A 13,039-nucleotide genomic window follows, 5' to 3' on the forward strand; every position below is an offset into this window, starting at 1 on the left:
CTAAATTTCTTCAAGATTTATCAGTAAAGGGTTGATTTGTGTATCTATCTTTATACTTTGGGCCATGTAAACTGCAAGTAGAAAAGGTTCAAGACATTTAAGCCCAGATAAAGGCTTCCTAAATGAACTGGATACAAAGGATTCCTAGGGGGTGCTTGCTAAACGAACAGACACTCAAACTCTTTTGCATACTTTCATCAGAGACAGGTGTGGGAATAGGTCTAGTTATTTGTAATCCTAGACCTCAAGTTGTGAGTCAGTTGACACTTTTTTGGTGTGTTACTCTGGTGTGCTAGGATCTGGAGAGCCAGAATGGCTGCAGCCAAGCCTTTCCACAGAGAAATGCAGAGCCTAGAGGGATAATGGCATAGGAACAGAAGGGGATACTGGCTAGACCAGACAGCAGAATGGAAAGGAGAGCCCAATACTTTGTTGCAACTAAAGTGTACTGTAGCAAGTCTTTTGCTACTTTGTGTGTTCTTCTTTTGTCCACCTTTTAACACTTTTCTTCACCCTTCTCCTATGCTTTCAACCCCCAACACTAGATAGCAGAGAAAAAAAAAAGGACAGAAGGGATAGGGGATAGGGGGACAATGTTATCCTTAGAATACTGACTATTGATTAGGGGCATCATGTTCCGTGGTGCAAGTTTGATCTTTGCTCTCAGGATATCTAACTTCTTCTTGTTGTTTCTTTGTGCACAACAAGTTAACTGTGACCAACAGCAATCAACAGCAACTAGCCACCAACCTACCCACAGCAACCAACAAACTACCTCTTGGGGCCGTAGCATTTATACATCCTCAGAGAACTCTCCAGAATTTCCAACATCACCCCGTTGTAGAAACTATCTGCTGATGGCCTGCTAGAGCCTGAGGCGAATCAAAATCGCCTGTTGTGGACAATATGAAGCAGCCCCATATTCCATACCTGGGATTAAGATGAAAACACATTCTTATAATATTTCTGTGTTTCTTAAGGAAACCAAACTGCCAAAATTGTCACTACAGTGTACCCATAATTCTTATCTCAGGAGGAGTGAAGTCCTTGAACTGACTCTACTACCCAGAGGAACTCTGTATTCTGTCCTGTCATGCTTCTGGATCTAGGAACCACCTGCCATTAGGATGGTGAGGGCAGATCTACTCTGAGACATTCCATTTCCCCAGCCTCACATTTCTTGGCTTTGAATCATGATCTTCTATTCCTCAGGAACTAGACACTTTGGCTTTATTTAGTTTCTCACAGCTAACACATCTCACTTTAAACTCTGGGTCTGCTTAGATGGGAGCCTTTGACTACAGAGGTAGCAGACTGGATCCCATGTCAATGCATTCGTTTTTCATGGTCAGTTCCTCTCTAAGTGCTCTCTGAAACACAGGGCACAGGCATTATGCCACGAGAAGGCAGTGTCTGGCAATGAGAGAAACAGCTTGGGCACTATGGGAGGTGCCACAGGACCTGGCTCATAACAAATTGTTCAATGAATTTAGGCCTGGGATTCAGTTCCCTGGAAGAGGTTGACCAGTTCTAATGGCCCTTGTCATGGAGATCAAGGGCCCCTTAATCCCTTAGGGTCTAGAGCCAGCTCATCTTGCTGTAATGGGTTCTGCTTAACTCTCAAAAATTCTTGAGGAAATCACATGTTGGGAGGGAGGAGAGAGCTCAGCCTTTTGTCAACTGAGGCAAGTTTGGGTGATTAAGCTAAGAAAGCAAAGCCATTTTGGCCCAGAGGATTATCTTTGAGGTGTGCTGAGAACCAAGAAGTAACTTGTTGCCTGTGAGGCAAACCAAACCCGAGATGACTCTCAGGTAATTGCCTACCTCTCCTTCTGCCAAGTCAAGCAGCCTGGGATATAAAGGCCAGCTTCCCCTGCAATCCCCATCCTCTCCTCAGCCCTTTGCTCTGCTAAGTTATTGCTAGCTCACTGCCACACTCCTCACCATGAGCAGACAAGCCTGCAAGAAATCCTTCAGTTGTGGGAGCCAGGGCTTCTCTGGCCACTCAGCTGTGGTATCTGGCAGCAGCAGGAGCAGCTGTGTGGCTCGCTCTGGGGCAGCCAGTGGAGGGGCTTCTGGGTTCCGGAGTGGAGCAGGTAGCCTTGGCAGTCACAGCCTCTACAGCCTGGGTGGCAGCAAGAGTATTTCTATCAGCGTGGCGGCTGGTGGCTCCCGGGCTGGTAGCTTCAGTGGGGGGCGTAGCAGCTGTGGCAGTGGCTTTGGAAGTGGCTATGGAGGTAGCTTTGGTGGTAGTAGAGGAATGGGAGCTGGCTTTGGGGGGACTTCTGGATTTGGGGGAGCTGGTGGCTTTGGTAGGCCTGGTAGCTTTGGCCCTGGTAGCTGCCCTGGGGGAATCCAGGAAGTGACTATCAACCAGAGCCTCCTGCAGCCCCTCAATGTAGAGATTGACCCCCAGATTGGGCAAGTGAAGGCCCAGGAGCGTGAACAGATCAAGACCCTCAACAACAAGTTTGCTTCCTTCATCGACAAGGTAAGGGCAAGGCCTAGAGGCATTGTGGGTATTTGGACTCCTAGGGCTTGGTTTATGAAGTTGCCAGGGGGATGTCTGGTCCTGTGATATTCTGTTTCCAGGATACTGAGAACACCTTTCTTGTTCTTTCTCCCCTGTTATTCTAGCTGTGGAAGGAGAGAAGGGTTCTGGTCTTAATTTCCCTGTAGTGCTCAGATGAGGGGCTTAAGTCTGCTTTAGTTCTGAAGAATTTAGCCGCAAACCCAGAAACAGCTTACTTTCTCTTTGACAAATACTACTCAACACTTTCAGCTAGCAGCTAAGTAACCTTGCGCACATCTTGGGATGGCTTCTCTGTATCTTCAACTGCATCTTACCTAGCCAGAGATATTATGCTCCTGCCAGTGGTAAGTCAAACTGTGCATGATGGGGCAGAGTAAGGCATTCTGGGTCCAACGCAGAGAGAGATGAGCCCAGGATTTGGAGTGAACCTTGGTCAGTTGGATTATGAATCTCTTAGGATTCACTGGCTATTTTTACTACCTTCATGGAGGTGAAAGAAGCTTGTATGTAAAGACCAGTTAGAAGTCATTTTAGTCACACTGACCCACTCTGGCTTTATTTTGAAGGATCCTGACAGACATGGGTAGTCCTGGGTTTGGCTGTTCATTTTGCCACTCTGTATGCACCTCACCTTTGGTGACTTCATGCTGTCCAGGCGGTTGTAATGGTTAAGGGACACAGAACATATGAAAACAGAAGGTATACAAAGTACTCCACACACGCCAGCTCTCCCTTTTCTTTCTTCTTTTTTTTGTCGTTGTGAATCACTTTATTGCTCTGTTTTTTCATTTTCTTTTTCTTTCTTTCTTTCTTTCTTTCTTTTTTTTTTTTTTTCGAGACAGGGTTTCTCTGTATAGCCCTGGCAATCCTGGAACTCACTTTGTAGACCAGGCTGGCCTTGAACTCAGAAACTGCCTGCCTTTGCCTCCCGAGTGCTGGGATTAAAGGCGTGTGCCACCACGCCTGGCTCTGTTTTCTCAAATTTTATTTATTTATTTATTTATTTTTACACTCCATATTTTATCTGCTCCCCCCCCCGTCCATCCTCTGACTGTTCCACATCCCATACCTTCTCCCCACCCACTGTCTCCATGTGGATGTTCCCACTCCCACCCCACCTGACCTCAAAATTCTCTGGGGACTCCAGTCTCTTACTCTAGAAGACCCAACAAGCAGCTGAAAGAGTCAGAGGCAGATATTTGCACACAACCAATGGACAGAAGCAGCTGACCCCTGTTATTGAATTAGGGGAGCTTGAAAGAAGCTGAGAGGAAGGGCGACTCTGTAGGAGGACCAGCAGTCTCAATTAATCTGGACCCCCAAGATCTCTCAAACACTGGACCATCAAACAGGCAGCCCACACCAGCTGATATGAGGCCCCCAACACATATACAGTAGAGGAACTGCCGGGTCTGTGTTCATTCAGAGACGATGCACCTAACCCTCAGCTTTCCCTTTCCTAATCCACATCTTCTTCAAAGTCTGAAGCACAGAGGCCGCCATGGATTGAAGAACTGGGTCTGCTCCCCACTTTCTACCCTTTGCCACGAGCCAGGCGAAAAGCCTTACCTTCCGCTCTTCATGCAGGTGCGCTTCCTGGAGCAGCAGAACAAGGTCCTGGAGACCAAGTGGGAGCTGCTGCAGCAGCAGACCACACGCTCTGGCTCAGGCCCCCAGAGCCTGGAACCTTTCTTTGAATCCTACATCAGCTGCCTGCGCAAGCAGTTAGATACACTTCTGGGGGCGAAGGGGAGCCTGGAGGGAGAGCTGAAGAGCATGCAAGACCTGGTAGAAGACTTCAAAAAGAAGTAAGGGTCCTCATGAGGGTGGCTTTCCTCCTTTTGAATTTTCAAACAGGTCTTTAGTTAGCATTTTCCAATAGGTTTATTGAGTGAAGTCTGGCCAGGTAGAAGCTGGGCAAGTGGGGACTCATGCTTATGGGGCCGAAATTTACATATTTTTAAGTGTCTAGCAGGTTCCCCTCCTACATCAGCTCACATGAGCAAGAGGGTTTCCTGAGAACTCTATAGGAATCACCTAGGAAGGTTATCAAAAGGGGCACACCCCTGTGTTCCAGTTGCTGCTATTTTGAAGCAGTGGGTTTGGGTCAGGGCTGGGTCTGAATGCTTCCTGGGCCCTGGTCCAGGGCTATACTGTGCAAATTCACTCAGCATGCCTGGTCTCTTGATTCCACAGCTTCACTCTGCCTCCTCCTCCTTATGGTTCCAAGTTTGAGTTCACACCTGAGATCTGTGAGAAGTGAACAGGGACTCCTGAGGTTGGAGGGAGCTCTAGACATCCCCAGGAGTCAGGACCCACATAGAGGGATAACCTGCTCCTGGGAGTTCTTTCTTCCACCACTGTACAAAAGAGTGTCACCTGCTTGGTGACAGGCTCCAGGCAGGGCTGTGGGAATTCAAGAGCTAGACTAGAGCTTGCTTTCCAGCTTGTGTAAGTGAAACCATGGCAGTACACCTGAGCTTTTCCTGTATGTATGTATGTATGTATGTATGTATGTATGTATGTATGTGGCCCTCATCTTTTCCACCTTTGTATTTTATATATGGGTATTTTGTCTGCACTGACATCTGCATACTGGAAGAGGGCATTGGATCTTGTGAGTCTATGGTTATAGCTAGTTTTGAGCTACCTCATGGGTGCTGGGAATTGACCCCAGGACCCCAGGAAGAATAGCCAGTATGTTTAGCTGCTGAGCCATTTCTCTATTTCTGAAATCACTGTCTTAACCTGTGGCTCTGTCTGTCCAGGTATGAAGAGGAGATCAACAGGCGTACTGCTGCAGAGAATGAATTTGTAGGGCTGAAGAAGGTGAGTAAGCCTTTGGGTAGACCCAGAATCCCTTTGTCTCCCACAGAGAAAGCTGAGTACTGCTTACTTCTTTCCATACATTCTTAGGAAATGTTTGAAGGAAGAGGTTCATCTTTAAACCCTATTGTAGCTAGCAAGCTAGTTAGTAATGTGAACTAATGAATATTTATACATAGCATTAATCAAATGTTTTTTTTTTAGTCTACACCATACCCTACTTTGTTTCTGTTCTTTTTAAAAGGTAAAGTGAGAAGTTACATTTGAAAGGGCCAGGAGAGGGACAAGGGGGAGAGAGAGAGAGAGAGAGAGAGAGAGAGAGAGAGAGAGAGAGAGAGAGAGAGAGAGAGAGAGAGAGAGAGAGAGCGCTCAGAGAGAGGCTTGGGTAGGAGGGAACAGGGGCCATTCTCTGGTTTTTCTTTCTTTCAGGATGTGGATGGAGCTTTCATGAACAAAGTGGACCTGCAGGCTAAAGTGGACAGTCTGACAGATGAAATCAACTTTCTGAGGACTCTCTATGACATGGTGACTCTTTAGTTTGCTGCTAGAGACTGCCCACCAGTAACTTCACAAGCACAATGTTAGGGAACAGACAGCAAACCCACAAAACCAGCCACCGGGCTCCCACTCAGCTCTGCCCCACTCAGGGAATGTTCCCTTTGCTCTTCCCACCTGCAGCATCTGGGCCCCTCTTCTCCCTAAGCTCCACAGTCCCCGATTACAGTCACCTACTAAATGATAGCCTCTGCCCTGTGCTCCATGGAGAAACCACACTTGGGCTCATGAGCTGGTGTTTACAGGCAGATACATTGCTCATCTTTGCAGTTTGCCCTTTTCTTTTATCCCCTTTGCTGGCACACTGTAGGCTGTAGCATGACCTGAAATAAAAGCTTAATTTTCTACTGCCCCATTATTTAGCTCTGTTCTCAGGCATCTCTGCTATTGGAGAAGCTCCGGCATCATTTGGGATCATGTTCCCCGTAGGAGCTGTCCCAGATGCAGAGTCATGTCAGTGACACATCTGTGGTCCTGTCCATGGACAACAATCGCTGCCTGGACCTGGACAGCATCATCGCTGAGGTCAAGGCCCAGTATGAGGACATTGCCCAGAAGAGTAAGGCTGAGGCTGAGGCCCTGTATCAGACCAAGGTAGGCCCCTTGCATTTATCTTTAAGCTGCTTAAGCTCTGATTGCCCACACTTTACAAGGCTGTGCTAATCCTCTGTCTCTCCCTTGTCAGCTTGGGGAGTTACAGACCACAGCTGGCAGGCATGGTGACGACCTGAGGAGCACCAAGAGCGAGATCATGGATCTCAACAGGATGATCCAGAGACTTCGAGCGGAGATTGAGAATGTCAAGAAGCAGGTGTGGCTAGGCTCCTTGGAGTGAAGGCTTGGAGCCTGGGAGAGAGGAGGCAGCAGCTGAGCTCCTCTGAACAATGTTTTCTCCATTCTATGGTAGAGTCACAGCCTCTAGGAACCTCTGCTTCAGTTGTTTCTCTGCAGGCTGGGCTGCTTGGAATGTCAGTACCTAGGAGAGAGGGCTGCATACTCTGATCTGCACAGCTAATCTGACAACTGCAGGGTTGACCTTAAGCACTCAGCTGCACGGTATAGGGAGGTCCCCCCCCCCTTACATAAACCCAGTGGCTTCTTTGTATCACTGGAATGAGACATAACCCCAGTGGCTTCTTTGTATCACTGGAATGAGACATAGCCCCAGTGGCTTTTTTGTATCTTTGGAATGAGGCATAACCCCAGTGGCTTCTTTGTATCACTGGAATGAGATGGTCAGGGAAGGGAGTTTTTCTTTTAAACGGTCTTGAAAAAGAGATCAAAGGCTAATCAGACCACTGTTACTGTGCCAGCTTAGGAAAGCAGATGTGTTTCTTTTCTTGATGAGTCATGAATTGGTCTTTAATGGACTCAGGATGAATTATCCAAATTGCAACATCAGCCTGACTTGTGAACTTGAGCCTCCAGGAGATGGAAGGAGGAGTGATGGGTGAAGAGATCCCTTCCTGTGAACCATCCCGTGTTTGTGTAGTAGACCTATACTAACTTCATCTTTTACTCTCTGCCCCAGAACACCAACATGCAGACATCCATTGCAGAGGCTGAACAGCGTGGTGAGCGGGCCCTCAAGGATGCAGATACCAAACTCCAAGACTTGCAGGTTGCTCTGCAGAAGGCCAAGGAGGACATGGCCCGGCTGCTGAAGGAGTACCAGGAGCTCATGAATGTCAAGCTGGCCCTGGATGTGGAGATCGCCACCTACAGGAAGCTACTGGAGGGCGAGGAGTGCAGGTGGGGCCCTTGGAGTCAGCATTCTCCAAGTGTAATTCTAGTGTGACCTGTAATATCAAACAAAGGAATACATAATAACAGGAGAGGACAGGTTGGAGAGACAGCAGCAGAGGAAGCGATTAAGTCCACTGGTTTTCATCAGTTACCATATCTAATTATCTAATTTATCACAGGCACAATATTGAATCACAAACTTCTATTCATAAATGTGGTAGGAAGAGCACTTTGATGCTGTAACAAAAGTTATAGGTCAGGACTGTCACCTGGAACTTTCCAGTGTGAAAATAGTGCACACCAGGCTGTCTGATCCAATAACCATTAGCCTCTCTTCCCTCCTCCCCTCCCTCCCTCTAACTATCATTCCTTCTCTTTCCCACCCCCCATTGCTTTTTTGGGATGGGAGTCTCACTCTGCAGCAACTCCTGAACCTTTCACCTCAGCCCCCTGAGTGCCTGGATTCCTGGCTATGCATCAATGCCTGGCTCCTTCCAGTGTTTGAAATGGATGTAGTATAACTTGGGGACCAGAGTTTTACACATTAAATCTACTTTGCATAGCTTCATGTGGCTAGTGGCCACCATATTGGAAATTTGGTACAAACAGTTTGTCAAACCTGATTGCTAGAGCTGAGTGTGTATGGGGAAAAGGCATGATGCTTACATACCCCTGAAAAATAACACAGCATAAAGTGTCAGGTAAAGGCTTAATGATGGGACTCCACATGTGAGGGCGGTGTCAAGAGACAAGGGTCATTCTACTGACCCCTGACTCATGCACCCTCGTTCAGAGCCTTTGCCCTCAGTCAGATCACAGTGTGATCGAGGAAGGAGAGACCTATCCTGGGAGGAGAAGGATCTTTGTTGAGTCTCTGTGGGGGAACAGTAAAGATGAGTCAATTGAGAGTCATGTGATGATAAGGGAGTGGTCACCACAGCGAGCACTGTGGCTGGGGACGCATGAACATTCCATGTCTACTCAGCTATGCCTGCTCCATGAACAAGCCTAAGGCCCAGGGAGATGGTCATTGGGAGTGGAATTTCAAATACAGCACACACCGTGGGTTAGCATCTCATATTTTCTCCACAATCACTACTATTACTGCTGCCCTAAGCCCCATGTCACCCCAAGCCTCACTGGGGAAGGCTTCCTGGAAGAGGAAAGTTGAGGAAATAAAGGGAGGGCTGGGAAGAGGGGGAGGGGAAGGGCATACAAGATAGAGATCATCTCTGGCCAGAGGTGAGGGAGGCTAATCCGGCAGGAGGTGGCAGTTTGCCTGGAACAGGTCTTCAAGGTGAAGGGTGGGAAGAGGCAGACATAGAGTGTGGTAGTCAGAGGTGCGGAGAGTAATTGCAATCACCGGCCCCCTTCTCTGGGGAACATATTGATGGGAACAACCCTGGACTAACCTTTCCCTTCTCTGGGGCTTGACCCCTAGGAGGGCAGATGGGAGGAGGTGGTGCCCAAGGTTATAAGCCCTCAGTTCTTTGTCTGTTGACACACTGGAGAAATAACTCTCTCCCTCTGTCTTTCCAGGTTATCTGGGGTGTTTCAGAATGCTGTGAGCATTTGTAAGTAGCACATTCAAGAACCTTCCCCCAGGGGCTGGAGACGGCTCAGTGGGCACAGTCCCTTGTGTAAGCATGAGGGTCTGAGTTTGAATTCTCCATCACGGACTTAAAAGTTGGGTGTGGCATTATGCCTAGACCTGAGTATTGTGGTTGAGGGGCTGGATCCTGGGAACCATCCTTGCTAAAATGATAAGCTTCAGGTTTGGTGGGAGATCCCATTTCAGGGAAATAATTTGGAGACTGACATTCTTTTTACACGTGTGCGCACGGGCACATGTATCTTGCCCAGTTCACTCAAGGCATCCCTGTGATATCAGCCACTTCCCAGCTATAGCCCCGTGCTGTGCCCTTCATGTAAAATGTGATCCAGCTCTCTAAACCTTCCGATTGTGGGGTGTGCCCTAGGTTGGAGAAACAGAAATTTTTACGAACACCAGTTCCTGTTCTTGGCTAGGGCACTAAAGAGCCAAGTTCGCTTGTTAATTTCAAGCGAACACCTCAGGGTATGTCGGAAGTTATGCAGCAGAGCAGGGCAGGGCTGAGACAGTCAGCCTCCCCAAGCCTTTCTCCTGAACTTTCTGTTTCCCTGTAGCGGTGGTCAGCAATGTTACCAGCACAAGCAGCAGCGGAGGCTTCCGAGGGACCGGTGGCAGTAACTTCAGAGGGGATAGCAGTGGCAGAAGCGGTGGCAGCAGCAGCAGCAGCAGAGGCAGCAGTGGGAGCAGACTTGGCAGTGGAGGCAGCATCTCTGTGAGCCAGCAGAGAATGGGCTTTAACTCTGGTGGCAGCCAGACCTCAGTAGGCAGCAGCTACAAGTCTGGCAGAGGAGGCAGCAGCAGTGTTCAGTTCTCTCAGACCACCAGCTCCAGCCAGCAACGCTCCAAGTGATCTTCAGGGGCAAAGCATCCGCACCCTCCTGCTTTCCCGGCCTCAGCCTGTAGTGGCATCTGCTTCCAACTTCTTGGCATCAACAGGTGCACAGTTCAACCCTGCTTTAACTCAAGTTCCTTGGAGAAGGGGCCGAACTTTTTTGCCTCTATATCTTTAAGTCTTCTCTTAGGTCAGGGTGGTCCAACTACTAGTCTGGGATGATGGCGCTCCTGGAGAAGAGCCTGTGATGAATCTGAAATGTGGTCAGCAGTACCAGAGGCTAGGCCTTCCCGAGCTTTCTAGTCTAGCCTAGTCCATTCTGTCCATCTGTCACTCACAGGTGAATAGGTCAAGGTTTCCAAACTGTTGGTTCTCATGGGACTCTCCTGACAGCTGGCTCATCTATTCCCTTAAAACCTCCTGAGCTCTGGGTCTTTTGCTTATGAAAAGTCATATTCTCTTTTCTCAATAAATTTGCAGTGTGCTTCATAGACTGGTGTTTGCCTTTTATTCAAGGACTCATGGATCATAAGATTCAAGAGTAGAGTAAAATTAGGTCCTCTAGAAAACTAGAAGTAGGTATAAAGGACACTGAGTTGATATGGTTTCAACTCTGCTCATCTACTTGGGCTCTTGGGATAGGTGTACACAGAGCACTCATTTTGTTAAAGTGGGGACTCTTCCCCACCTTCAGGAAGCACATCCCACTGCCCCCCCCAGCCTCTGAGCAGGAATTCATGCTACTGGCTTGCACACAAGGGAATCTTGTTTCATCCCCACTACAGTAGACAGAGTAAATTCTGTCTGTGAATGGAACTCCTGGGGCCTCAAGCAGCCGACACACAACATCCTCTTTACCCTGAGCAGGTTCTGAGTCACAAGGTTAAACAAGGCAAAGAGCCTACTGTGGGCTGGGGGTGTAGTTAGGTGACAGAACACTTCATTCTATTCACTGAGCAGTGTGCTCACTTTGGAGTGTCCCACAGGGTCCTGCATAGGAATTGGGGAACCCACGGGAGGGTTGGTATCCAATTAAAGGAATAAATAGAGACAAATTCATAGAACAAGATCCCCTTTCCCAACCTAAAAGAAGATGGGGTATGGCCATGCTCCCAGTAGGACAGACTTGAAAACAGATTCCCTTGTAAAATGTTGTAAGGAGAGACGGTGGAGGGAGGTACTGAAAGGTTGGAAGGTGCTGGAAAATGTGAGAGAGAGAGAGAGAGAGAGAGTGTGTGTGTGTGTGTGTGTGTGTGTGTGTGTGTGTGTGTGTAGGGGAAGCCTGGATAAGACCAGAAAAGAAAAACAGTCCAGGAAGGGCAAACCCCAGACCAAACCCCAGGAGACACAGCTGAGACAACATGCCCATGGAGCCACACCACAAGGGCTTCCAGAGTGATGGGTTGTGTCTGAGGCTGAGCTAGGCACTGCGAGGGTAAGATCATTCTAAGTCTAGGGAGACCGACAATCCATCCTGATCAGGGGCTGGGATGGTGGTTTGTTCTAAGTCTGGGGAGGCTGACAGCCCACACTGAGATTCTTTGGTCTTGTAGAACCTTTCAGATCCACCCCCCCCCAAGGGCAGCTTTTCATTGGTGATGGCAGTGAGGGTGTGTGAGTCTTTCTATACTTGTGTGGCATGGGCAGAGGGTAAGAGGAGCCTTCCCAGGTGCCCTAGGGAACTCCATCAATTGTCTTCAGCCCTTAGTGGTAACTGGCCCCTTTATTTTCCAGTTTCCAGCCTTCTCCATCCCCTCTCAAAGTTTTCTACACTGTGAAAAACATGCACACAACAACATGCCCAAGATTCCACCAAGTAAAAAGCAAACGTCTTTTCTTACTACTTTAGCATGGTGACATTCTTCTGCATTTATATCCATGTGCTGTGTAGTTAAGGCCACTGCAGTGAAACTTTCCTTTCCTCAGGAAAGGGAGAGGTTCATAAGATGCAGGTAGCTCATGACACTTAGGCAAAGGACGCTAAGAGTGATGCCAGAGAGTTCCCTAAGTTTATAAAACCAACAAGCCATCCTTGGAGAGGACACCTTTTCCAGTTAGAACTGTCTACAAGTTGTGCAGGGAGATTCAGAGATATAGAATTGGAAGTTCTATATCATCCTGGGTGGGCTTCTTGGTGATGTCGTTGCCTCTGAGTCACCATGCTGATGTAAATAGCCCCAGGAAACTCACCAATTCTCCAAACTAGTGTAGAGTAGCATCATTTCTTTGCAGTATTGTCAGTATCCTATCAGAGATAGGTAGATATTTGTTCACATGCCTCCAGGAAAAGGCACACAGCAACATACATGCACACATGCATAATACGTAGAAGTGTGAACATGTACATATACATTCCTCAGAGTAGTAGCTTATAATATGGACTGCCTTCTACCATGATTGCTACGAGGTCTATCTTATCTTTGCTATTGTCCATTCACATGGTCAACAGCTAGAGTCCTATCATGTCCTTGGCACTGTGCTAGGACCAAAGGAGAGGATAGTTTCTGTCTTTATAGAATTTATTGTTTAGCTTAGAAGATATTTGCCCCAAAACATCTTTATATAACAATTTTATCTCCATCCCCCTCTCTCTTATTTAAAACATTTTCCTATTGGAAAGGACCATGGGCTCATTCTCCATGGTATTAGCCGGGACCTTTTGCTGTGATAAACCTACTCACATGACAGCCCAACTCTTTCATTCTAACCCTGTTTCATTCATTACTCCCTCTATGTTGATCTTAAGAGCATCGTCCGTACATATCTGCATCTCAAAGAGTGTGTCCTAGGAACCTAGCCTGAGACATGAGTAAGCCAACAAAAATGGCTGGTTGCCTGACTGGGATTGGATGTGTGGCTTTCTCTATTCTAGCTCTGGGGATGAAGGAAACTACCTCCAATCCACTGTTGAATCCCTGTTGTCCTCAGTCTCGGA

The 13,039-nt window shown here is 47.8% G+C and overlaps 1 protein-coding gene across 1 annotated transcript; it reads left to right on the forward strand.

Moving 5' to 3' along the window:
• Window positions 1–1,945: 1,945 nt before the first annotated feature.
• On the forward strand, window positions 1,946–10,122 carry LOC110311041 (keratin, type II cytoskeletal 2 oral). The gene is made up of 9 exons (XM_021184275.2): window positions 1,946–2,491; window positions 4,121–4,341; window positions 5,302–5,362; window positions 5,789–5,884; window positions 6,344–6,508; window positions 6,600–6,725; window positions 7,446–7,666; window positions 9,200–9,234; window positions 9,827–10,122. The coding sequence occupies exons 1-9, from the start codon at window positions 1,946–1,948 to the stop codon at window positions 10,120–10,122; spliced, it is 1,767 nt and encodes a 588-aa protein (XP_021039934.1).
• Window positions 10,123–13,039: the final 2,917 nt, after the last annotated feature.

The sequence above is a fragment of the Mus caroli genome, unplaced genomic scaffold (assembly GCF_978045245.1).
Source record: "Mus caroli unplaced genomic scaffold, Mus_caroli_1 scaffold_16, whole genome shotgun sequence".
In the NCBI taxonomy this organism is placed as follows: domain Eukaryota; kingdom Metazoa; phylum Chordata; class Mammalia; order Rodentia; family Muridae; genus Mus; species Mus caroli.

What these genes read in the sequence shown, in the direction of transcription:
- LOC110311041 (XM_021184275.2), top strand. Translation starts at nt 1,946, where the DNA reads ATGAGCAGACAAGCCTGCAAGAAATCCTTCAGTTGTGGGAGCCAGGGC. An exon ending in GTAGAAGACTTCAAAAAGAA is followed by an intron (nt 4,342 to 5,301) that starts GTAAGGGTCCTC and finishes CTGTCTGTCCAG; the next exon opens with GTATGAAGAGGAGATCAACA. An exon ending in CTGGAGGGCGAGGAGTGCAG is followed by an intron (nt 7,667 to 9,199) that starts GTGGGGCCCTTG and finishes CTGTCTTTCCAG; the next exon opens with GTTATCTGGGGTGTTTCAGA.